The sequence below is a fragment of the Aulonocara sp. 'chitande type north' Nkhata Bay genome, linkage group LG12, assembly GCF_057382095.1.
Source record: "Aulonocara sp. 'chitande type north' Nkhata Bay isolate Kocher_YH1m ecotype deep benthic linkage group LG12, A_spYH_male_GT1.1, whole genome shotgun sequence".
NCBI lineage: Eukaryota > Metazoa > Chordata > Actinopteri > Cichliformes > Cichlidae > Aulonocara > Aulonocara sp. 'chitande type north' Nkhata Bay.
Window position 1 is genome coordinate 37,252,007 of NC_141355.1, and position 26,373 is coordinate 37,278,379.

The 26,373-nt window shown below is 40.1% G+C and overlaps 1 protein-coding gene across 1 annotated transcript in view; it reads right to left on the reverse strand.

Annotated features, from left to right (window-relative positions):
• rasgef1ba (RasGEF domain family, member 1Ba) overlaps positions 1-26,373 on the reverse strand; it is a 126,920-nt gene that overhangs the window by 69,352 nt on the left and 31,195 nt on the right. Inside the window, exon 3 of the mRNA XM_086315472.1 lies at positions 24,322-24,375. Within this exon, the coding sequence (XP_086171598.1) occupies positions 24,322-24,375 (54 nt within the window). The remainder of the gene's footprint in view (positions 1-24,321; positions 24,376-26,373) is intronic.

The window sequence follows — 26,373 nt, forward strand, 5'->3', positions numbered from 1 at the left end:
TAGCAAAGCGTACCTAATAAAGTATCCGGTGAGGTTTTATTAATGTGTATGGCCAAAAGCAATTACTGGCTCCTACTGGTTTGCATGTTTCTGATTTTTAAAGGAATTCCATTAAACCAGGTTTAGGTTTGATTGATGTTCTAAATTAGTTTCTTTTATACAAAACATTTGGATTTTACCATCCATCCAGAAAAACCTTTGTAGGATCAGTGTATCCACCCTCATCCTTGAACTGAATCTTATGCATACGAAGCGGCACATACAGTGCGGGCTGATGCTCTGGCAGGGCAGCAGCTGTGGTCAGCTCTTCAAAAGCAGCATCGTGAAATGATTGTGCTTAAAGTGACAGCGGGAGGTTCAAATGTGGTCTTTGCAGATCAAACGACCTCCGTAGCTTCAGGGCATTGAAGGCTACGCACACTGAATTGTGGATTTTTAAGCTTGCACTGTGAGGCATGAATATGTAGCTGTGTGTTTGTAACAGAAAGCACTCAGCATCTAACGCAGGGAGATTAAACAGGATCTGGTCTGTTGAAGGGACAGCGAAAGACTAAAGTTAGGGAGGCTGGCTGGTGGCTGAAGGGTCACTGATTTGAGTGCTGCCACGACAATATAACAGGGGAGAGAAAATTATGCAACAGCAGAGCGACTGCAAAACCTCCATTGGCCTACCGCAGCTTTAGTAATTGTTCAGAACAGTTCCTAGCTGTGAATGCAGTGGGAAACATTTGATGAGAGAATTAATGGGAAAATGCATACATGCATTTGCAGGCAAACGCCTGTGACGGACTACAATTTAAACACCGATGCAATCTGACGTCTGTTTACGAAACAGTTTAATTGCTGTGCAACAACGAGTGATGTTTCAATTCAAACAAGCCTTGTAATTCAAATTAAATGAATAAAACCGTCAGCTAAACTAATATAAAACATGTCTATGATACATGCAGCACCAAACACAATCAGCCCAGCGACAAACTGTAGACAGTCCTGTGAGTCACATCGGTGAGCATGCTGTGCCTTCTGGGAGAGCAGATGATTGGAGAAGCAACAACAACAGGAGACAACAAACTGGTCATTAAATTAAGAATTACACAGGAGTGTTTAGACAGCTAAGTGTTCCTCTCTATCTTAACAGGTTTGTTGTGGAGCCTCTCTCTGCAGCTGCAGCAGCCTCAGAGTGCTGGCACGTCAATACTTGTGATATACATGTTTCATTTTAAATACAGTTATTATCTCTATAAAACATTATAAAACAATAGAAACACTGATATTTTCCATGTTGTGAGGGAAACTCAGCAATAGGGATGGGTATCATTTAGGTTTTATCCGATACCAGTACCAAACCGGTACTTTTGAAACGGTGCCGGTGCTTAAACGGTGCTCAAACCGGTGCTTACATAATGAAGAACACAAACTTTGTCCAAAAACCTCTCATGTTCAGCTGTTTTTTTGTAAAAAGATAACAATGTTAGCCTTTTCTGCAGCTATGGGGCATATATGGTATCACTCTTGGCTGGAAGCAGTGCTTAATCAATGGAGGAAAAAAAACACCAACTTTGTCCAAAAACCTCTCATTTTTAGCTGTTTTCCACTTTTTCTTTGGTCATTTTAGCCTTTTTGGCCAGGGTGAAGGGAGCATCTGCCATCAAACAAGAAGACAGCCGCCATTAACTACGACGGTGTTTGCTAGTTCACCTTACATGCATTAATGTAATAACGTGGTTAGCCTACTCAACGTAAATTACACACGAACAACATTAAGCTACTCACGCAGAGAAGAGCGGCTGCTGCTGCATCATCATCCTCATCATTTCTGCTACACTGGCAGGGCGAGGGGCCAGGACTCTAATCTTCGGGTTTTTGGGGGATGTTGCTCCGGGTCCGATAACAGGCACCACACCCGCAGTAGATGTGCTCGATGTGAGGTCTCGCAGCAAGCATTTCTCGGCTTTTAAAAAAACGCTATGCATCGCCAGGTGTTTCATCAGATTCGAGGAGTTACCTCCTTTGCACAGTATCAGCTTAAAGCACTTGTTGCTGCTGAGTTTGCATCTTTTGCTGTGAAGTACAGCCAGACTTTTGACCGCATCGCCTTGGAGTTTTTAATCTGTGGCTCTGCTCTAAAAGAACCTACGTACCTGGGCCCGCCTACTACGCTTGCAAAAGTAAAATGATTGGCTAGAATCCAAAGTGTGTGACATCTCAGGAAAAAAAAAGCACCGAAATAAAGCACCGAAATGTGCGCTGCTTTTCGGCCTGGTTACTACCGTTTATGTCAGAACCACCGGTACCCATCCCTACACAGCAAACACCTTGATTCTGCCAAAGGTTGCCACTGTTTTGGTCTCAAATCTTTCACTGTGTCGAGTCAATTTAACCACAAATGTACATGCTCTGTCAGCGATGGTGTGTCGACTGCATGCTTCAGAGGACACGGTCATTTGTTCACAGTGTGTTTGACAGAAATTTGATTTGCACAAATGTCATAAATGGCAGCTGCTACTCACCCTCCTCCCTGACCTTCGTTGTGATAGACACGATGACTGTAAGCTCGCCGCGCCCATCAAAACGAATCTTCTGCCATCTTCATCGTCTTTAATGAACACTTATCTACAGATGTGAGGAAGCTAGGAGGAAGTAGCTCAGGCTGGACGTCATCCATGGCAGCCATCAAAGGCCCATTACATAACCTCCTGAGTCAGAAGTGTTTATATAATTATCTTCTCATGCCAGAGCTGCGACTTCATATCTAGGTGACATGTGATATGTTCAGAGCATCGCGTCATTATAGCCGATTATCAGGCAGATTTCAATCTGAACATAGAGTTCAAAGCATAAGAGCTCAGTGCATAATATGACCCAAATACATGAGACCTGAGACTTTACCTTCTAACAACAGCTTTCCGCCATTTATTGTAAAAAAAAAAAACCCAAAACAACCCAAACAAGCATGCTCAGTTTTCCAAATTTCACATAAATTTATGTAATAGTAATAACAATAATACTATCATGTGAGGGGGAAAGAAAAGTTTAAACAGTTCTTGCTGTAACATCCAAAAAATGAAAACAAAAACAAAAATCTCACTTTTTGCCCATTTCTTGAGCCAAGTGGAAACTCAGTGAAGCTGAGGTGGAAGTCTGATAAAGCAACACTTTCTGCTATGAATTATGTTCATATGGATCCAAATATTATTTCTACACAAAGAGAAAATGAATATAAAGACAGCTATTTCAGATTTTCTGTTGACTATGTCACCAACAATATTTCCTCATTGTGTTACCAAGTTGCAGACTTCATCATGCAATCGTGCACTTGTAATGACACTTGCACTGCTGAACTTTACATTTAGGTTTATACACCAGCAGCCTTGTTTATACTGAATGAAACTGAATTCTTCACCTAACCTTACAAACCCCTAACCACAGTTTTTCTGTTTACTCCAACCCTCCAGCCCAACAATCCCAGGACCCTTCAGAGCAGTTCATAACAGGAAGTGGTTTGAGCTGCATATTATAAAAGAAAAATTGCAGGTTCAAAAAGTGAAGCAAACACACAAGTCCCTTAAACCTCTATTCTTTCCATTGGTCACTAAGAGGGCGATGCTTTTGGCTATAAAAATAAACCTATAGAAGTCTTTGGGAAAGCAGCCCTCAGCATATATTAAATAAAGCATAAGTCAGTTTCACACGACCAGTTTTAAAACATCAAAATAGCAATGGTGAAAAAAAATCATCTTAAATCTTAATTAAATTCAAATTTGATATATGTACCAGATATTCATAATGATATTATGGTGAATGGTCTCTGATGCTCATTTGTCAGTGGAAGCAACTTTAGGTTTAGTGCCTTGCCCAAAGACACTTCCACATTTGGACTGAGTAAATTCAGTAGCTGAACTTGTGGCATATGACATAGGAAAGAATAGAAATTAGGAGAAGACAACATGCAGTATAAACAGTGAAAGAATGGATCTTACCTTTTCCCAACTATTAAAGATTTTCAACTGGCACAAACATTTTAGTATCAGAGGGCTTTGCTTTATTCATGAATGCATTCTGGGTCCGGTGGGATCAAAGCGTGCTCTGACAATAGTCGTGTCAGCACAGAGCTTAGAGGCTGTCAGTCAGGACTGAAGGCTGGAAGGTCAACATTTGAAATCCCTGAACTGATGAATTCAGTAAGAAACAGTGAATCACAAACAGCCTCCTGTCTTTCATTAGTTATTGCTGTGCTTTTGCCTCTGAGCCGGGCCTTTCCTCGTTAATTTCCTCGTTAACCGTTCCCGTGGCCAACAGTAAATTCAGCTAAAGTAGCCGATCCATTATGCAGGTATTTCTCTCTTAGTGTTCATTTCTGTTAAAACTGATTTTTTTTAACAATTCAACACCTCATCTCAAGATTAAAGAAGCTAGTGCAGTAGTCACAAAAAATGCAGTTCCTCTAATGGCCACACAAGGCCAGTGTCAGCATCAACAGAATGACATGAATATTATCCTTAAAAATATTTCACCTGTTTGGATTTGACTTAGAAAGATAAAATTCTACTATTTTATTCTCATGTTGCTTAACTAACAGCGCAGCCATACCGGTGATAACTTAGCACTCTGACCTCTTATGGTCACCTCTGGGTCCCAGAAAAAGCACACAGCAGACTGCTAACGTTGATTGATTGATTTAGGGTTAAGAAACTAACAACTGACTCTCCGGTGGTTGTATACATCTTTTTAATATGTGAATTTTTGTGATTTCCATCTTTTGATATTTTATTTTGTCTTTATTTTTTAGCCTCAGAGCTTGCAGTTTAGCACAAGCTCAACCTGTATCACACCTTGGCAGTTTACTGACCAAAATAAGTGAAAACTTTACTTTTATTAGGCAATTAGCACCTTGCTTCTTTGCTTGCATTATGTGATTGAGCCATGTTAACAATAACATGTCATGTTTCTCATTTAACCCTCTCCAGGAAGATTTGCAACAGTTAAGAACTAACAACCTGATTACCCCACATACATATTTTATGAGTTTTTTTTAAACAGAAGTACCACTGCAGGACTTGGTTGTGCATTAGCAACAAAAAAACTTAATTTGAGCCTGAGAGGGTTAATATGTGCAAAGGCATGACATTATTAGTTATGACCTGACAAAAAAAGACAAAGGAAACATGAATGATGAAGTGCTTGTCTTGTTTTTCTCTAATTATTTTGTAACGTTTCACCTTTCTGGATGAGCCCCAGGTGTTTACACATCTTTTCTGGCACCTAATTGGTCAATTATCATTACTGCGGGGTGGGTTGCAGACAGACACATAGATCCTTCCATTATTCATTCTGCTGTCTGTGGATGCAGACGGTGCACTTTTCTCACTTCAGCCCATCTAAGGGAGTTATTAGTGGGTTGGGAAATGACACAAAATCCCTTTTTGCTCTTTGTCAGTTTCCTCTCATCTCTTTGTCTTTTTTATATTTGTATAGAGGATCATCAGCAGTAAATGGGAGATGAGAGGTTAGGGTGAGGACAAAAACGTCCTTATTTTAAACAAACATTACTTGAAATCAACCAGCCATCTGCACTATGTAGAAAGTAATGACACACACCCCTAGAAATTCTTTCAAACTTTTCCAAAACATAGACTTCCCTGCACTTAGTTATCTTTTGTGTATGAGTTTACTGAAAACATTTTGAATGAGACAAACCTCAGAGCAGAGAGATAAGCAAGGACAGACACAAATTCTGTCCTCCCTGAAAGGAAAACTGAACATTTTTAATCGATAAAGTATTTTTGTCATTGCCCTCAATGAAAGAATATCAAAGGAATTCAGCTTTTATCAGTGGCTTAGGTCCTTGAAATACATGAGCAGCTCCTCATTTTTCTCTGTGAAGTCACTAAGCGTCAGCACTGCTGTTTGTTCAACGTGTGAATCTATTATAGGTTTGTTAGCTTAGAATACATTTTGCCATATTTCCACTGCAAAGCAAAGTCAAGCAAAAGAAGCTACCCTAATCTCCCAGACCCTTCAGGAACCTGACAGCTCCAGTTTGTTTTTAGCAGTCTGGTTCAGTTTGTTTGCTACAAACCTGTAAGTCAAAACGATCATCCATGATGTCCTAAAACCTGTGAGAGAGGGAGTGCAGGCGAACACTGAACCCACTGCCTGAATACGGTCTTCAAATTACAGAAAAGGGAGTTGGTCTATACACTAAAAGTACCCTTCTAGTTGAAAATAGTTTTTTAGTAAAAGTGACATGTACATTATTATTGTTAATATTAGTATCATTATTATTTGTTACGGATATCCTGCTCGTTTTTCCGCTGTTAGCCGCTGTTAGCCGCTGTTAGCTGCTGTTAGCAAGTGTTAATGAAGCTGTCTTTGATGTAGATTTAATTGCTGGACTCTGACACTTACTGAATAAAGTATCATATAATATAGAAGACAGATAAGACAATTATAATCTATCTGTTTATGAGAGGGAAAGTGTGAGGGGCGGGGGGGTCTAATCTGGTGACAATAAGTATTTGTAAGAATATCAGGAACAATCATCTATGCTTATGCGAGTTTTCGTGTGTAACAGCCCCAAATTCAGTTCAGGAGATGAGGCTTGAAATGAGAAACAAGAGGAAGAGATTTTATTGGGTTTTCTTTGCCCCCCTCAAACCTCAAAATAACTTGTGGTGAATCTATCCTACTTCACTTTAAAAATCCCTATGTAGTCTTCAAAGAGCTCGTTCTTTCCATTGAACATGCATGATATCACTGGATTCCACAGTTGCTGATGGCATGTAAGGGTAGAGCGGGTGACAGCATACAGCACACTCGCATAATCCTGAGGCCAAAGTACAGCTATCAGTGGTATGTAAGCATCCACACGCATGTAAGCTTCAGCTGCTGCCAAATGCTCTGCACGGTGATATAACAGATCAAGGACATTCCAGCAACAAGTCTGAAATACTGATGATGTTTCTTCATTTCAGAACTGTTGAATTTTCTTAATATAACTGAAACTGTATGGATTTATCAGAGGAGAATTTTTTGTTGTTCATTTTGTACTTTAGCCAGATGCCATGCTACGGAAACAAATTAGCCCAAAATATCACATCTGCCACATCTCCATAAAAACATGTTTTTGCCTACAGTGCCTGTCTCTCAGTGTATTTCAGAGTTAGATTTCTTTTCCAACCAAGAAGCTCATAAGTGGTTATCACACAGCTTATTTTAACATCTTGATCTGTATCAGCATCTTGGTTGCTCATGCACATTTTAAAATATCTTTGATGAATATTTTGGTTGATCAACTCTGTTAGATCATAAAACTCCGATGGGTCTCATTAAGATTTCATCTTTAATGGGTTTTCATTCTCAGACTTTGCTTCCACTCTTAGCTCTCAGCCAGAACATGAGGCTTATATCAGCCGTCATAGTGAGAAGAAATATGCTCGCTCCTTCCTTGTGCTTAACCACAGGGCTGTCTGACAGAGAGATGCTTTCATGTTATAGAAGATACACGAAAGCCACACATAAACCCATTCACTTAGTTCACGCTATTTACACAAACAGAGTTCAACTGGAGGTTGTCTGAATATTGATGAGGTTGAATGGCAAAAGCACACAGATCACAAACACTGTGTCTCAGTGCTGACAAGAAAGTGTTGAGTATGTAAGCATCTACAATTATAAAGTCCTGTGTGCATGACTACCGTATTTCCCGGACTACAAAGCGCACCTGAATATTAGCCGCACAAGCTAAAATCAGGGGAAAATCCTGTTTTGTACATACATTAGCCGCACCTGACTAAAAGCCGCAGGTGTTTCAATATTGACTTATCATATGTAAGAGAATATGCACAAAGCGAATTGTCAGGAAAGAGATGGCTGTTTGGAGACACACCCCTTTTATTAATATTTTGAAAATCAAGTTATGGGTACATATTTGCACATGTGCTGTGCTTCATAAATGAGTAACAAATGTAGTACATAACAGTAACCTACAGCACACCAGAAAAATAGATTCAGACTACCTTTTAGGCTCAGGTGCAGAGACACGGCTTTAACAAGAAGAAAAGTCAGTCATTCACCACCATCTTCCTGCGCACTAAAACCACCAAAGTCCTCTTCTCCAGTGTCGGAAACGAACAGGCTCAGGATGGCTTCGTCATCCACTCTCAGCTTCTTTCCTTCGTTGTCACTTTCAAAACCAAAGAAATCCTCATTGTCATTGTCAGTGTCGGAGTCGAACACCCTCTGAAGGGCCGTGGCGGTGTCCTCCTCTCCATCATGCAGCAGTCCAGCCCTTTGAAATCCGTTGGTGATCGTGGATGTTTGCACACTTTTCCACGCTGTCAGAATCCACCGGTAGAGTTGAGCATAACTTGCTTTTCGCAAGTTTATCGCCGCTCATCATCCACGCCTCCCACTGAACGCGTAGCGCTACTTTGAAGTTTGTTTTTCGCGCTACTTGTACGGCACTATGTTGCCTGGCGGATGGACATGTGACCAACATACCACTCTTGAACCCCGATCCTTCCGCCAGGCAACGTAGTGCCGTACAACAGCGGAACAAACAAAACAAATAGTCTTACGATATCACAAAAATCATGGACAATCTATAGAAAAGCCGCACCTGACTAAAAGCCGCAGGGTTCAAAGCTTGTGCAAAAAGTAGCGGCTTATAGCCCGACAATTACGGTAATTTTTTTTAGCCAGTTAGCTTTCATCATCCATTTTTACTCATGCACCACAGCTTTGACCCTTTGACCCTTACCCTGCATGTAAGTATGCACATATCCAACACAGTAGAATCCTATATTAAAAGGTTTTTAACCTGCAGCTGTGAAATGGTCAAGTACGCCTATATAACAACGAAGCAGTTAATTTTCCAGTCAGTTCACAGCCAGTGAGAGGTCATCCCAACTCCTGCCTGCTGAAAGTGTAAGGAAAATCTGTCATGACAACCATTGTCTACAAGCTTCTTTACACACAACATTAAGCAAGTTGTTCAGTGTAGGAGGGAAGGAAAAAGCAAAAATGCACATGGTGACAAATGCTGCAAAAAAATTAGTGCCAGTCATGGAGCAGGTTAATGAGAATCCACATGCAAAAAGCAGAAACACTTAACCTGTGCATCTTATTGCAGCCTATTTTTAGTTTTAAACGTGGTAACCTTTTTATTTTTGCTTTCTAGGATAATAGTTTTGTATGGAAGGGTTTGGCTTTGAGCACTTTTATATGCTATGATCCAGTTTAATGTTAGTGGTAGTCCCAAATTTCTTTCTATTTGAAGGCTGTCAGATGAACAAAGTGGACAAATGTCAGCCCTAGGGGTGGCCCTACATGCCAATCTTGAAGAGAACAGTGATATTTAAAAATGAAACATCAAATTAATCCATAACCTTTTAATAAGCCGTAACAGCTCTTTGTTTACAGGTTTGGTAATGTAATGGGCTCACTCTCCTTACTCAAATTTTAAATGTAATTCACTGGAGAAAAAGAAACAAAACAAAATTTCACTAAACAAATTATTTTTTTCACAATATAATGGATGCACTAAAAAACAAACAAACCACAAACTAAAATTCTAAAATCATGTTTATTTGTGTGAACAGACTGGCCTGGGATTGGATCAATCTACCGGCCCCAGTTATTCTTTCAGCTACCCCTGTCATCAGCACCCTCACACAGACCAAACTCACACTGCAAACATCTTGCAAACCTCCGTGGCTTTTATTGTGAAATTAAATATATTTGTTGCAGAGACTAGTGCTGACACTTGGTTAAAAAAAAATGATGGAAAAATTTATTTCTTTTTTGGTTCATTTTCTGGCACAGCCATTTCTCACCAGTAACTCCAGTAAAACTAATAATAACATAAAAATTCAGAGGGTCGTATCTTTAAATTATGTGCCCAATTTATTGGAAAAAAACACCGTATTTCACCTTCCATATTTAACCTTTTTCACATTTTTCTTTATGTCTGGTTTACAGATTGTGTGTGACACCATTACAAATATAGATATGACTCTGCCACACAGTGATCTCATTATAACTCGCAGGTTTGGAGATTTGGTTTGCAAATTAGACGCCGCGCCACATGCATACAATCCAAGCATCCCCCACCCTGTTGTAAAAAGCCCCTGTCAATCAAAGCAATGTGAAAAAGGAACAGTGACATAATGGATGAGCACAAACAATAAAAGTGCTAATTACTGAGTCATTAATTATCTGGCAGCTTTACAATACGGCCCTTTGGATCAGAGAACTGAAAACAGTCGCTCTTATTACGCCTCTGCAAACAACTGAGCACTTGACCTTTCGAAATCAATGAAAGCAGCCTCATTGGCATTTTGCAAAGCTGCCAAAAAAGGAAAAAATAAGTGGCTGTCCACACCTGTGGGAGCTGTGAGCAAGATGATTATTTATTGATAAACCAAAAGCCATTAAAGCACACGCACACACACACGACGGAGGTCCACGTGACACCTGTACATACAACATATGGGCTGGCATATTAGGGCTTTTGATTGTTACAGTTACAGAGATGAAGCTTTCATTGGAAAATGTAAGGATTAGTTAAATTGTATTTTTAACTTGTTTATTTTATATTATTTAGTATTCATGGTTTTTCTCCTCTCTTTTAAAGAAGATACATTAAATTACCTTTATTATGAAAAGGCTCAGTATCTTCTTTCAAGACTTTAACAGAAGTTCTCTCTGAGAACTGAACTGAACACATTTACAAAATGTGATACATTTCAGATGTTTTTCTGCCATTATATGCTCTATAATATCTGTTTCATACAAAGATTTTCTGTGGTTATATTTAAGTACTCAAAACTAATTGTGAAGACAGCATTATATTGTTGGTTAAGTACGTCATAGTTGCTTCATAGTAACCACTGATTTGAAGCCGAACGAGGATAAGATGGCTTTAATAAATCAACTAAAATCACAATCTTTTCCCAAACTTAAATTTTTGTTGCCTAAACCACATGACTAAAGGTGTAAACCATCCAACTGAGCCCTCCATCCACCCCATCACCTCAGTGTGACTTTTGTGTGTTACATAAGTTTTAATTTCTTATGGTTGCACAAAAACAGTCCACTAAAAAACAAAAAACAAAAAGAAAGTTCACAAAAACAAAACAAAACACATTTACCTGCACCTTTGAATTTCTTCCACATACGAACTTGTTTGTGGCCTTTGTTATAAACAACAGGGAGCTGGTCGCAGCCCTAATTAATTAGTCTGGACTTTGCCGTCCTCGCAGTAACTGTCATTGACTTCTAAACTCTAGCCGCTCCAGTTGTGCCAGCCAGAGAATGCAAATCTACAAATCCTTATCCTGTTGTACAATTTAACAAATGGCTTAACAAATGTCACTTAGCAGAATAAAAAGCCTTTGCTTGCCACGGGCCATGATTTATCATGAATAAAACATGGATCGACCCCTTAATATTAAGTGAGAATATCCCCTCCTTTGAGGGGCTTACATTATAATTTTTTTCTCGTTACAGTAAAATGGCAAACAAAGGCAGTTGCTTATTAGCCCGTTTGAGCTGAAATCTGCCTTGTTTAATAGCCGATATATGCATAATTCTGCCCGGAGCGTCTTCATTGCATAAATTTCTAATATCTAGATTTCTTTGTGAGGCTTTGTGTTCGGGTGTGATAAGAAAAGCTGTTTTTCTCATGATCGCCCCCAAGCTTCAGACATGATTTGACAGAAAAATAAAGACATTGTGGCTGCAAGATGGCAGAAACTACAGCAAAGCTCATACATTTAGGTATGCAGGAATACATCTATATGCCCTAAAACATCCTTTCATATAAAATGACAATACAGCTATAGATGCTGACATCTAAAATTTATACCTGTATAAATTATTTTTATACAGTTTTTATTTTTTTTGCACACTGTGATGTCATTTGGTAGCCTTGGTAGCCGGGGGTCGGTCCACCAGGGCCTCCGCTCCTGGCCGCCGCCCAGCACACAATGTACCCGGCCCCTATGGCGCCTCCTGCGGGTGGTGGACCTGCAGGAGGATAGGCCCATGTCCCTATTTCAGGCTGTGCCCGGCCAGCCACCAGACGCTCGCCCTCGGAAACCCTCCCCGGGCCTGGCTCCAGGTCGGGACCCTGGTAACCCCATCCCGGGGAGGGTGAACTGTTCACTTGATATTTTACTCATAGGGGTCTTCTGAATCGTTCTTTGTCTGGTCCCTCACCCAGGACCAATTTGCCATGGGAGACCCTACCCTATGCAAAACCCCCAGACAACATAGGGGACACACAAACCCCTCCACCACATTAAGGTAGCGATTTGCGGAGGGAGGAGTCCCCACCGGGAGGAGGCCCCGGGGCAGACCCAGGACACGCTGCAGAACGTCTTGGTGCTCCCCCCGACAAGCTGGAGGAGGTGGCCAGGGAGAGGGAGGTCTGAGCTTCTCTGCTTAGGCTGCTGCCCCCCGCAACCCGGCCCGGATAAGCAGAAGAAGATGGATGGATGTAATGTCATTTCATTTTTCTATAAATATAACACACCAATAGATTTAGTCAGAATAGCTAAATGAATAGTTTCATCAGCTATTCCTCATGTTTTACTGAGTAAATCTAGTTACATTAAGATAAGATTTGTTGCTATGAAAAGAGATATTTGGAAAAAGGTATTATTATTATTATTATTATGTGGGGTCAGGATTTAAGACTATATTTTCAAGCACTTTTTCCATTTTGCATTTCTCAAATGTAAAGAAAAAAAGGGTTTAATCATTTTCTCACTCAAAACCAGGAGATGATGCTTGGAGCCTCCTCCCCATAATGTCAGCTAATATGAGAGCTTATGGATCACTGCCTAAACTCATTAGCCTCACTGTTTCTACCATCACTGTGCTCATAAAGGTGTCTGATGCAGGCATCAGTTTCAGTCATTATCAGAGCGCACAAGTCTGGTGTTATAGAAAACTGTGCAGCTTTGTAAGCCCAGGATTCAACTTTGTTCTACATGTTTTGTCTATTTTTTTTTTTTTTTTAGGAGCAGCTGGAAATAGTGCAAACAAACTTCTGCTTTTGGTTTGTCACAGGCTCTCAGCAGCCATGTTGATCCTATTATTCGCTGTTAATCTATTAATGTTAATTAATGTTATTAATGTTAATCTATTCGCTGATGTTTGTCCCTTTTTGGAAAAACATGAAATGCAAATGTCCTTGTTTTCATTCCATCTTCTTTGTAGGCTTCTAGGAAACTGTTTTCATTTTGTGAGGATAAGGACGCACATTTGCACAAACAAAAAAATCCATAAAGACAAAATATATTAAAAACAGACAAAGTTTTGTTTGATAGTGGATCTGTTCCAGTTTGACTTTGTTGTTAATGCTAGAAATTTGGCTGAATTTAACATGGAAAACCTTTAATTAATGCAGTTTTAACTACATTGCTTTGCAAAATACTTGCATGCAGAAATGAGTACAAAATGTGTTTTTTTAAAACTGTCCAGCATAAATAACAGCAGATGAAAGTATGTCTGACTGTGTGACTCCGAAATCCTGTTGGATTTCAGGAGCTGAAAACAAGTTATATAAGCTTTTATTGAGCCAACATTTGTAAATGAACTTCTTGTGTTCAGTCATATTCATGCAGCCAACCTACACCGCCTCTAAAGTCAAGCTTTAATAAGATAACCCTCCTTATTGGGGTTAATCAGCTTAAACTGTTCTCTGCAGCTCTGTGCAACCTCCCTCCCCTGACAGGTTGGAAAGTCACTAAGCCAATTCCTCTTGGATTACTGGATTTGGAGAGAAGGGAGTGGAGGAAAAAGGGAGAAAATCTGCATACTGCAAAGTAGTAATGTGGACCCTCTGTCACATGGGAAGCTAACAGGGGGGAAAGGCGATTTACTGTTTGTCAAGTGTGCGAGGTGTGTTTTTCAGTCTTTAAGGCACTCAGAGAGCAACTATTCCCTAATGTGAAAGAAATCTAGTCAGTCAGAGTTGTTTGTAAGTATTCCACCGAAAGCAGCAGTTTGCCACCTTTTGGACTTGTGACCCCTTGAGATGAAAGCATACAGGATACGACCCAAGGGCTGAGGGCAATTGAAAGTGTTAGAAAGTTTGATTTCAAGGATTTTAATAGGATTATATGAACTGTATTTGTTGTAAGGACAAAAACAAGCTTCAAATAATATTGCTGTTCTTTTTTAAACTGTGTCAAGGATAAAAAAAAACCTTGACACAGCTGTGATCCGTATGGCAGAACGCTGCTGCAGGACTGCTCTCCCTTCCCTACAGGACATTTACGTCAGGAGATGCTGGACTAGAGCAACTCAGATTTTGAAGGACCCGTCGCATCCCAGCAAAGAATTGTTCTGAAATCAGGCAGAAGGTTCTGCACCATCTGAACAAAAACTGAGAGGCTCATTCATATCATCCTGATCCTTTTGGTCTTGCTATAGCACAAGACACTTTAACACCATTCCCACGCAATGTATACAAGCTGTAAATTTCCAGATTGTTTTATTTTATTTCTATTTATATAATGTACATAACTCACACACTTGCTGCACATAATGTCCTCTTTGTATATATTCATTCACTGTATATAAAGTTCTGTCTGTCTGTCTCTTTTTTTCTTTGCACAGTCGAGGAGCGTATCAGGTGACTGCATGTTATACCTGTATAACCATGCACGTGACAAATAAAGAATCTTGAAGTTTGAATTTAGAAACTAATGTATCTAGCAGCGGTCAAAGAGTGAATGATGTCAGTTTTAACAGAGTCACAAACCCTCTCAGTCCACTTCTTCACTCATAAGCTACCAGACCTTTAATGATATCTCAGTTAGCCATCTCCTTGTTTGGTCAGAGATAATACTCCAAAGGTCGTGGGTCAGATTTGGTCTTTGTTTTAATGCTGGAAGGTTAAGTGGAAGGAAAAGGCTTTAAGGACTCAGAGTCAAAACATTCAACTTCAGCTTTTCATCAAAGCAATCGAGTTCACGAGTCACCGCACAAATATCCGCTTCAGGAGTTCACGTCAGAGTCTAGTTCCTGAAATGCAAAACATTCAGCTATGTTTATTTGTATTTGTAAAGAAGCGTTTCCACACACCATGTTTTTTTTTGTTGTTTTAGGATGTATGGCAGCATAAATGCTGGTAAAATAAAAGGAGACATATGCACCGATTTCTTATTATAAGTGCTTCACATCAGCTTTGAAAACACAGAGTTCCTCGGCTTTGGCCTGGATTGTTTTACTAAGAAAGTCAGTAACTCTAAACAGGCCACATCAGGTCATTGATATTAGATTTCAAACATAATATAAATAGCTTTAGAACTCTGAATCTCACATCTGTGAGTTCAAACAGTGCTGTTTCTTTCATCTAAAACTGCCAAAATCTGACAAAACAAGCTATATGTCAATCCTAGTCATTTTCTTCCATCTACACTACAACAGCATAACTCACTTTTTGCTTGGAGTCATCAGGACGCAGCAGCTAAGGTGCTAACAAAAACTAGCGCATCACACTTTTTCTTGTCAGGACAATTTTAAATTCTGTTTCTTAACCATTCTTTCAGCGGCTTCCAGTAAAATACAGAACTAATTTTAAAATTCAGAGGCGTGCAGGAACAGACTCCCGCTTGTACAGAAGAATTCATAAGACCTTGTTCCAGCAATCAGTGCTTCTTATCATCAAATCAGGCCCCGTTGTCATATTTGAAATCCAGAGCCGACCACATTTTGGAGGCTGTGTCGCTTAAACATCAGACAAACAACCATTCCCGCTCACATACACAGCGAACACCAATTAACAATCACAAACTAACCTAGCATACAGGTTTTTGGATAGTGTGAGGAAAACTCAAAACCAAGCAGCTGTTATTAATTAACTCGTTAATTTTTTTGAATTGCAGCTCAAGTAAATGCCCTGTTAAAAAGAGAAGTTTTTAAGACTTCAGAAGATGCACAATGTCTCCAGAGTCAGGGAGGTAACGTGCTACATCATCATCATCACAATACAGCAGACACAACCTTCATCGTCGTCCCTTATGCGACAAATAAATGTTCCATGAAGCGCTGTTGCTATTTTCATCCTTCTCTTTAAGGGGAGAGCAGTCACCACTTGAAGCAGCACTTGTAGTGTTAATCTGGGTGATAACATCCAGAACATACACTTCCTTCCCTTAGTTCAGAGTATGTAGAGGTTATCTCTGCTATTCATGTATGTGTTTGAGTGGGTGTTCATTCACATGCAATGAATGCAATATTCCCTAGACCCTCATCCTCACCTTAGCCATTACAACTAAGTTAGAAGCCCCAAATGTTAGCCAATGTTAGCCTTCTCTTTAACCGTTTGAGGTTCCTTTGGAGGAACGTGAAAAAGTTAGAACAGAACAAAATACTCACTTTCCTAAAAAAAAAAAACTACTCACTCGGATTTCTAAATCTTAGACTGGATCTCACAAAGATATCTGTAAGAGTGCACGCACATGTAAAAGAAGTACGAGCCTGGCTTAAGGCCAACGTCCAGGCCGTGACTAATAATCACAAGACCAGCAGGCCATGAGACTTGTTTGCAAGGAGCTAACCGTTCAGCACAAACACATCCAAACACGTTCCCCCTCTGAACCAGTTAATTTCATCCCTATGACTCAGTGTTTATCTATGTGTGGATATCTGCGAGAAGAGACGTGATGCCTGCTATGACAAGGTTACGTAACATCTGCAGGCATGTGTGTGTGACACTGCCCAGCCTAATTCCAGCAGAAGGTTAGCAGACGACTTGGTTGTGCAACACGTCTGCGATCTTGGCTTGATTCATGGCACCCTGTCAGAAAACCGAAGCAAGACGTAAAGTCAAAGCTTTCATAAAGCCCGAGCAAGAATTCAATGAAGGAAAATGCTTTTTAAGATAACATTCGGATGTGTGCACACAGGCGTTACATCGAAGACAAGAGCAGGAAGTGGGAGAAAAAGAACAACGTTGTTACAGCATGATTTCAACAGAGAGATGAGTTATCTGCTCAGGCAAAGTAACTGTGTTTGTTCAGCATCTCTTAGCATATTTTATACAAAGTTATTTGTGTTGTTTAAGCTGTATGAAGAGATTGAAGAGATTTGGGGCTGCATACAGCTTTGTCTTGCACCTGGAGAGTAGTGCGATTACTTCTTTCTTTATTTTTGGGGGATTTAGCTGCCTACTCATCACAGTGTTTTTAAATAAATGCATGACAGGGCAGTGGGGGTAGTTATAGAACTACTGGAGGGTTCTAATAATAAAATAAAAAAATAGTTCATGCATCCCTTATTTTAAAAGGGGGAAGCACTTCTTTAAAATCTTTATGAACATCTGCCATCAGCATAATTAATTCACCAAAGGGCACTTCGGTGCCATGTGGAGGCCGATCGCTAATACAGCCTGGGTCAGCAGTTTAATTCCCACTGGGACCACCCGTGTTAAATGTCACTGCTCGTGGTACTGTCTGGTGTTTTTGGAATAATCCACTCTCCAACTGGTACTTATCACATATGGGCTGTAACCGGATTACATGTTCCATTTGACTGCAATTTAAGTGACGTGTCAAAAAAATTTATTCTCACAAGTATTTTTAGACAAATCTGTTTCTGCGTGTTGCTGAACCAGGGAGAGGTTTTAGTTTGGCCTGTTTGGATCACAGTTAACCACTTTGTAAATATGGTGTCGAATCCGCGTTCACGTGTTTTTAAAAACACAATCTACAAACAAATATTTCCACGCAGCTCTAAATACTAAATTCCTGGAAATGTAAGAGCAGCAGCAACTTTGAAACAATTAAGTTGTTTGTTCTAATCCACCTTAACAACAGGGAAATTAGACTTTTCTGTCTAAAAAGGATTATGAATAACACAAAAGTAATTTCACTTATTATTTCACTTTTTTTTGTTGCTTTTCTTGTGTTGAAATAAAGTAAAATAACATTTTGAAACTGAGCGTTTAGAGCGTTCTGAAGCCTGCTGAGCTTCTGGACTCGCAGGGATTACTTGTACATCCACTGACCTCATTGTTTGAAACTTTGGAGAGTTCCAGCAGTTACTCAGAAAATACAAGCTGTGTTTGTGAACCACCAAATCTCCTTCTCTTTCCTACCGTTTATGTTGTTACTCTTCCTGAAAGCATCTCTGTATTGTATGCTGTTTCAGGAACCCTTAAATGAGTTCTTTGAGATGACAGCAACAAACAACCGTTTGTCTCAATATGACTTAGAGCCCCAGGTACTGAGCTTTAATAAACTCAAAGAGGATTCCTTGTTGTTGTTATTCCTGCTGCTCTTACACAGACACAAACGGTTAAATAGAAAAGATACAGCACTCTGCTTTTGGCTCAGATACACTTTCCCAGCAGTGGGTTGCTGATGTTGGAGGAAGATCAGAACTCTGAAGGAACATGCTTTGGCTTTTGATTTATTTGAGGAAAATATTTATGTAACTGGTGCCCTTATATAACCCGTCTGTATTTTAGCATACACACATCACTCATGTGGCATGTTCTTATCATAGTTTTCTCAGTAAGGTTTAGAGCCACAGTCAGAGGGTCCAGTGTGCCCCACTGGATGGCTTTGCAAAATACCAAAAGAGAAGAGAAGAGAAGACAGTAACAATTTTTAAAATGCACTCATTTTCCATCAGGAAGTCAGATACTGCCACTGTGATTTTGCAATGTATATGTAATGTTGTCAGACTGATAAAATGTGGAAAACCTGAGACTTTTCACTAAAGTTACGTTGTCATCTGGCTGTTCATCATTTATTTTGTTGCTGTTGATGCGAATGTACTGAAAATGTACCCGTACTCATCACTAACACAACGATATTTTTAAAAATACATTATGCTTGCGATCGCATTGGGCTGGTCCAGTGGTCCATGAGCTAAAACTGTTTGGCCTCCATGGTTTGCAGTAATGGATCATGTGGGTTTGCGACAAGCAAAAGTCCATAAAGATTATGCCACTGTCAAATAATCCCTGTAGGTAATCCGAGATGAGTTCAGTGTCTGCTGGGAAGCATTTGTTGTTGACTGTTGACAAAAGAAAAAAAAATGCTCACACAAGGATCAGTTAAATGGCTGAATTTCACATTAGTGAAACGATGAGTGTTTACATTATGTGGAAACCGATTGTGGTGCAGCTCCACCAGAACGGAGCACCCCCAGAAGCAACATTACTTGCAATATGAAGCATTAGCATTGCTAATGTGGCAATAAATAACATAAGAAAAGCATTAAATGAAATTAAATTCCAATGTCATCATTTACATTGTGTGCATGATCTTCCTGGATGACTTACTAATGCGTTTAACGTGATTAATCTCGACATGTCAGCTTTTGTTTTGCTTCTTTAATCAAGGCCTCAAAGTCAAGCTCTGCTGGTCTCAGTGCTTCCCACATAAGCTGACGGCTCAGCTCAAACCTTTCTATGCATCAAATAGGTAACTCTAACATATTGTACACTATTTAAGCTGCTTCAGTCTGTATACAGCAGCCCTGCACCTTGCAGGTCAGCTCCGCCTTACATGCTCTGTGTGATTTTATCAATGCCTGACTTGAGTTTTCCTGCTGCTAGGCTTGATTACTGTAACAGCATCTTTACAGGTCTACCTAAAAAAATCAGTCAGACAACTACAGCTCATTCAGAACTCTGCTGCTCGAGTCCTCACTAAGACCAAAAAAGTGGACCACATCAGTCCAGCTCTGAGGTCTTTACACTGGCTGCCTGTCCGTCAGAGGATAGACTTTAAAGTTCTGATGCTGGCCTATAAAGCTCTGAATGGTTTAGGACCAAAATACATCAATGACCTCCTGACCCAATATGAACCATCCAGATCCCTCAGGTCATCTGGATCCGGTCTTTTATCAGTTCCCAGAGTCAGAACCAGACACGGAGAAGCTGCATTCAGCTTTTATGCTCCTTATATCTGGAACAAACTCCCAGAAAGCCTCAGATCAGCTGAAACACTCAGTTTATTTAAATCCAGGTTGAAGACTCACCTGTTCTCAGCTGCATTTGAATAAAGCACCAAATCCACACTTTAAGCTTAAATTTCAAAACTTACATTTAACTACTGATTTTATCTACTGTTCTGATTTTATCTGTTTTGATTTTATATACTGTTGTTTGTTTGTTTGTTTGTTTGTTAATTAGTTAGTTAGTTTATTTGCTTGTTTTATTCAATTTTAAATCATGCTTTTTATTTGTTCTTGTTTCTAATGTCTCTGTAAAGCACTTTGAATCACCTTGTTGTTGAATTGTGCTATACAAATAAACTTGCCTTGCCTTGCCTTGCTCTTCCTGCCTTGTGATTTCCACATGCATGTGGAATGTCTGGGATATCCCAGAAGGGAGTCAGACTGCCAAATATAAATTACTGCAGATGGAAATAATCTTTTTAAGCAATCCTGACTAAAATGTATCACTTCCACGCCTTGGTATATTATAATTATTGTGTAGGGATGACGAATCAGCAGGTTTCAGTCCTTGTCTGTCAGTGTCTCATCTCTCAATGAGCATCAGGTGAACACTTTACCACACTCCTATGCGAGGCAGGTGTCTCCTTTTTTGTCAGCTACAATAGCCAAACAAAGGAATAATTTAAAAGAAAATATTTTAAAAAACAGATTCATCCATCCATTTCCTGTAGCTTATCCAGTTCCAGCTCACAGGGGAAGTAGCCTAAGCTGAGATACCCTCTCCACTGCCACCAGTTCCAGTTCTTCCAGGGGATACCCCGAGCCAGTCAAGAGACATAATCTCTTCAGCGTGTCCTGGATCCACCCCAGGGGTCTGATGCTGGTCGGACATGCCCGAACCATCTAAACCAGCTGATTTCAATTCAGAGGATCAGCTCTACTCTGATCCCCTCCTGAGTAACTGAGCACCTCACTCTGTCACCTGGATGTAGTTTGCTCATTTCAGCCACTTGTACCTGCAGTCTTATTCTTTTTGACACTACACAGAGCCCATAGCCAGAGGTAAAGGCATATAATCAACCAGCAAATCAACCTTGTTTCCAATCTTTCTCTACAAGCCCAGATCTTGTCTTGTCTCGAAACAAAAAAAGATATTAGGGTTGTGTGACTGTGTGATCAGCCCTTCATATTACACGAAAGACCCAAAGCACCCGTGAGAAGTCTCTCAGAGAAATTATTCACTCACTACTACTCCGCTCACCACTAAAATCCCCCTTCATTAAAATTCACAGTACTTCTTTTTGAGTGAGCATCCTGCTTTCGTTGTCATGGGATACCCATTCCTATTAACGGTCAAAGGCTCCCAATCCATTACAAGCCATTTGATGCCGTTTTATTCATCTCGTTATTCACTTTTAATTAAAAATAAAGAGCTACATGACTGACTGCAGTAAATTATCTGTCATTAAATTACAGCAGTCATCACGTTGATGGCAGTAACATCAAAGACTTATTTGTGCTAGGCTCCATATTAGTGGGTGATTTGCTTTGATTTTACATGCACCTTGAGACTAAACATCAAGATGCTGAAAGCCAGAGAAAATTTTGCCAGAAAGGCAGAGAAATGAACTCAGCTGAGATTTATTTATCAAGCACATTCCATTCAAATATGTGGCACTGCTTCACCGAGATATAAACTCAAGTCTCTTCCTACTTTACCACACAAAATGACCATCTTTGCACTAGTTGGCATCCTCAGTTCACCTATAGAGGCCCGTGATCAGACTCAGTCACAGCTGTGAGTTGGATTTATTCAGTATACAATAATGAGTACAATGTGCATGAAGGGTAAAATAAAATCAATTAGGATTTAGGCACAATTCTGGCTTTATTATTAGATTAATCCCACAAAGCTGTGGTGGTATCATAGCGTCTGTCTTCTCTGGCTGACTGTCCCACTGAGAGTGCCATTGTTCAGCATGCAAAAGATTTGCATAATCCCCAGCCAGCCCCCGCTCCACCTGTGCCATCCCACAAGTGAGGTCACTCTGAAATCCAAAGGAGATTTCAGTGGGACAGAAACGGAAACCTTTCCTATACCAGTACTTAAAGGAAACAGGGGAAATGAAACCTGAGTGGATTATCCTGCTACAACGAAGCCTGGAATTGCAGATCTCAACAATTTTAGCTTGTGAACCTCAAAATAATTTTGAGGTTCACAAGCTCTAATAATCTCCAGCTCTTCCAGGGGAAACTCCAAGAGACATTATCTGTGGTTCAAACTGAGACTGAGAAATTCCTTGATGCCAGGATTAAATTATTTTGTCACGGTCCTGGCTCTGTAACTGGGTGCTTTGTGTTATGAATTATTTATAGTCTTGGATTTCATTGTTATTTATAGTTTCTAGTCTCTTGGTTTCTGCCTCTGTTCCTTGTGTGACGTCTAATAAAGTTGTGTTTTCATGTCGGTGCTTGTCATTGTTTCCGTGTCAAGTCTGTGTCTCTGTGCCTGCCTCATGTTTCCTGTTTTACTTTGACGGTCTCGTGTGCTGTGTTACTGTCTCATTGTGTGTGATTTCTCCCAGCTGTGCTCTCTTCCTGTGTCTCATTCCCTCATTATCCCTCTGTTTGTTGCTGAATCGTCTGTGTTTCTCTGATTGCATTTCTCATGTCCAGGTCTTTGGTTTCTTTATGCTTGTTTCTAGTTTCCCCCCAGTTTAGGTTTTGTCAGTTTAGTTTTTATCACCTTCTGCTTTTGTTTGCATCCTGTCTCTGCTGCAACTAAAGGCACGTTTCAAAACCTGTGACAGATTTTGACGTTCTTTCCTCTCTTCGCTACATATCAGGTTGAATGCTGCATGCACATCTGTGCATCCACTTATCTTATAATTATCTAATTATAGCATATGAAAGGTTATCTAAAGTATTAAATTAGTTTGTCCCAACAGTATGTATTTTGATAATGAGTTACCAGCTGTTGCCATGGCATCAACAGACCTTAGAGGGGAGGTATATTTATGGTGTGAGTATTGTGAGGCCTTGGACTCGGGGGGGAAACAAAAACAATCGTGGCAGCACCGAGCTTGTAACTTTTAATTTTACAGCAGCAAACTTAATTCACTCATGCACCCTGGAGCAAAAAGAAATAAACAGTTCATCCTAAAAGAATATAAAATGTACAACAATCGCAACACAGACTCTAGAATCAACACAGTAGCATCTAACAGACTTTGAGGACTTTACTGACCAAGGCTAAGATAGATCACAAATGTGACACAATGCAACAAAGCTCAGTGTCATCACTGATCTACAGAGCACCAAAAAAATAAGTTAGTCTCGTACTTTTGTCCTCCCCAAAAGCTCATTTAACCACAGCAGTTATGTTACAGGGACATTAACATATTTGTTCAACCTGGGAAAGAAAAAAGAAAAAACTTGAACCAGGATCTGAATGAAGACTGAAGAGTTCTTTGTTCCTCGGAGCAGCTGAAAGACTTGGCCACATTCCCCCAAACCAAGTGCCACCAAACATCAATAATCCAGTCTGGCATTGGACCAGCTTTGACTCTTCACAGTATCAAAGGATTTAAACAGTTTTTCATGATCAGGCCCTCCAATACCTGTGAATCAACAGTAGACCGCCCACCCACCTGCTGCAGCCCATTACTTAAAGGCTGAGAAAGGCCTCCAGACAGAGCAGGGGGATGCTGCTTGATGGTCACACTGCACATGGGCGCTTTGTACACAGGGCAGAAAGGGAAGCTTTTATTGTTTTCTGATAGATGGGTAATGGATGAATCCATAAATCTGTCGGCTTCATTTGGTGCCACTGAGCTAAGTAATTAAATAACTCATGTGCCAGTTGGCACAGGACACCACAGACTCCCCTCCCTGATAGATATAGCCAGGCAAACAACTGCGCGCCGTAATCATTTCTTTTGTTGCAGCTTAATTGGTTTTCTGAGGTATTTGCAATTGCAATTTGCATTACACGACAAGACTGAGATCAAGGAAGTCTTTGTATTTCCAAAAAACACGGTATCATCAACAAAGAGACAAGATTCTTGCCATCTGCCAGACACGGGACTGCTTGAATAACTTGATTTTTTAAAATGTAATAATTTGGGGGAAAAAAACATATTCCATCATATTTAGAGGGCAAGGCAGCTCTGAAACAATGTTTTAAACAAGGCACACACAGGCACACGTATGCACACACACACTCAGACATCTGCTGCTGCTTTTTGGGAATTTTTTAAATCAGGAATTTTCAGTTTAAAGAAAACACCCACACACACACACACACACACCCACACCCACACACACACACACACACCCTCCTTTGCAGGCATCATCATTTAGCTGCTTGAAGATGATATAAAGGTGACTTACCAGTCTGTTGTCCAGCACTGCTCTCTCCTTAGATAATGTCCCAAAAAAGCTTGGCTGGAAAAAAGAAAGAGAATTATGTTTGTTTTTTCACTTTCATGGGAACTTTTTGAATAAACTTTGTGTTTATGCTACTCCTGGTCTTGTAGCTCAGTTTATTAATGAAATATTATTATTATTATTAAGTCTTTAATCCACAATGGGAACTGTTGGGGGAAAACTCTGTAAAAGACCCAGGAGAAATAAAGACACAATGAGACAAGATCACTTTTTATGCTTTAACGTGCACACGGGTAAGCTGTTCAGAACAGCTCACAACGTGTACAGAGGCTTGGCACTTTTTATAGGAAAGACAGTGAGAACAGGATAAGAAAATACAAAACAGATAAAATAAACAACTCCATATGTGGCGCTAGTCTCGTCAGCAGAGAGCTGGGAGAAAGCTGTGAGAGATAAAACAATCTAAAACAATATGTCCCAAAACAGTATGTCTTTGCTGAGAAAGTCTAAAAAGATAATTCTAAACTAATCTAACCATAGACAAAAGGGCATGCTTGCACATTTAAAAGAAGGTAAAGAAACATAGAATCATTTTTCCTGTAACAGGAACACTTTGTAGTGACTGGTCTTCTTCAACACTATAAGTCATATTAGCCTTCTAAATAACGGTCTTTGCAGTCTCAAACACATCTGCCCGACACAACTGAGGGAACAAGGTAAAACAAATAAATCCTTGGCACAAAGCAGCGTGAGCTCAAACCTGCTGAGCTGCAGGTATCGTAGCCGGAGCAAACTGAGGACACGGGGGAAAATAATGATGCTAATAAAAAATCCAAATTTATTATAGTGGGACAGGTGCCTTTGCTGAGAGTAATGGTAGTCATCTGCGTTTAATGTGGATCTGAATGTGGGCGGCACGTACGGGCTAATTAAACCCGCAGCTTTAAATACAGAAAGAGCCAACAGAGCAGAATAAAGTGCTTTCCTTTGCAAGTCAGATGATGACCCGATGCTGAACAAGGAGAGCCACAACTCAGGGTGTTCCTTCAAGCAGTTATAATCCACACACACACACACACACACACACACACACACAAACATGTGGATTACAAGGAACAGGCGAGCTCTCCTAGCCAAGGATATAATTAACCGTGTTTGTCCTGGCATTCACACGCAACGAGATGAGACAATAGATAAATATTTCCTTTCTGTTTACATTGAGGAATTATGGAGAGCAAACACGAGTGATTTTACAGTCTGCTGATTGAGCTCTCTTGTAATTTGCATCCAAAAATGTGAATTTTACAAATAAAGAAAACCCCGTGCTAGAAAAAAAACACATTATGCCACCATTTCATTTGTAATAGGTATTCCTGTACGCCTTAAACACACTGAAGTAGAATGCCACAGAGCCCTGGGTAGAAACGAACACTCAAAGTTTGAAACCTTCCTTTTTTGTTTTTCAATCAAAGTGAAAAATAACTAAAAATGGCCCTGCAGTGCCCATTTACTATCAGGGTGGGCATTCACTCAACCTTAATCTCCTCAAGTTGAACACTGGCAGGATTTCTGGGTAAAAGCCTACAGCTGCATGCTGTTGCATAACACAGCCCTATTAGCCAACCTGTTTCCCTGTGACACAGAAACAGGAAATCAATGGGAAAGGTCACTTTGATGTTTGATTGCATGTGCTCTTGCAAGAAACCTTAAGCACTAAATGCTAGTTTCAACCATATCATGTAGAGTTAGAAAACAGGAAAGGATCTAGTTGCTGGAAATGACTTGTTTGATGCTATAATAATGTACAGAGAAAATCCTCTTAAGCCATATTAGCGAAAAAGGGATTTAACTGATCAAATCCTGGAGGTTGGGAGCGTTTGCATTATCAGGCCAGAGGATCGAGAGACATGTTTCACTAATTCTGAAGATAGCTCCTTTTACCATATGAGGTAGCGTACAGAAGAGTTTGTTAGCATGAGAATTTCCCAATCTCAGACAGCAGTTCAGTGAGGGTGGCGTCCTGCTTTGGCTGAGGACTAGAGCAGGGCGATATGT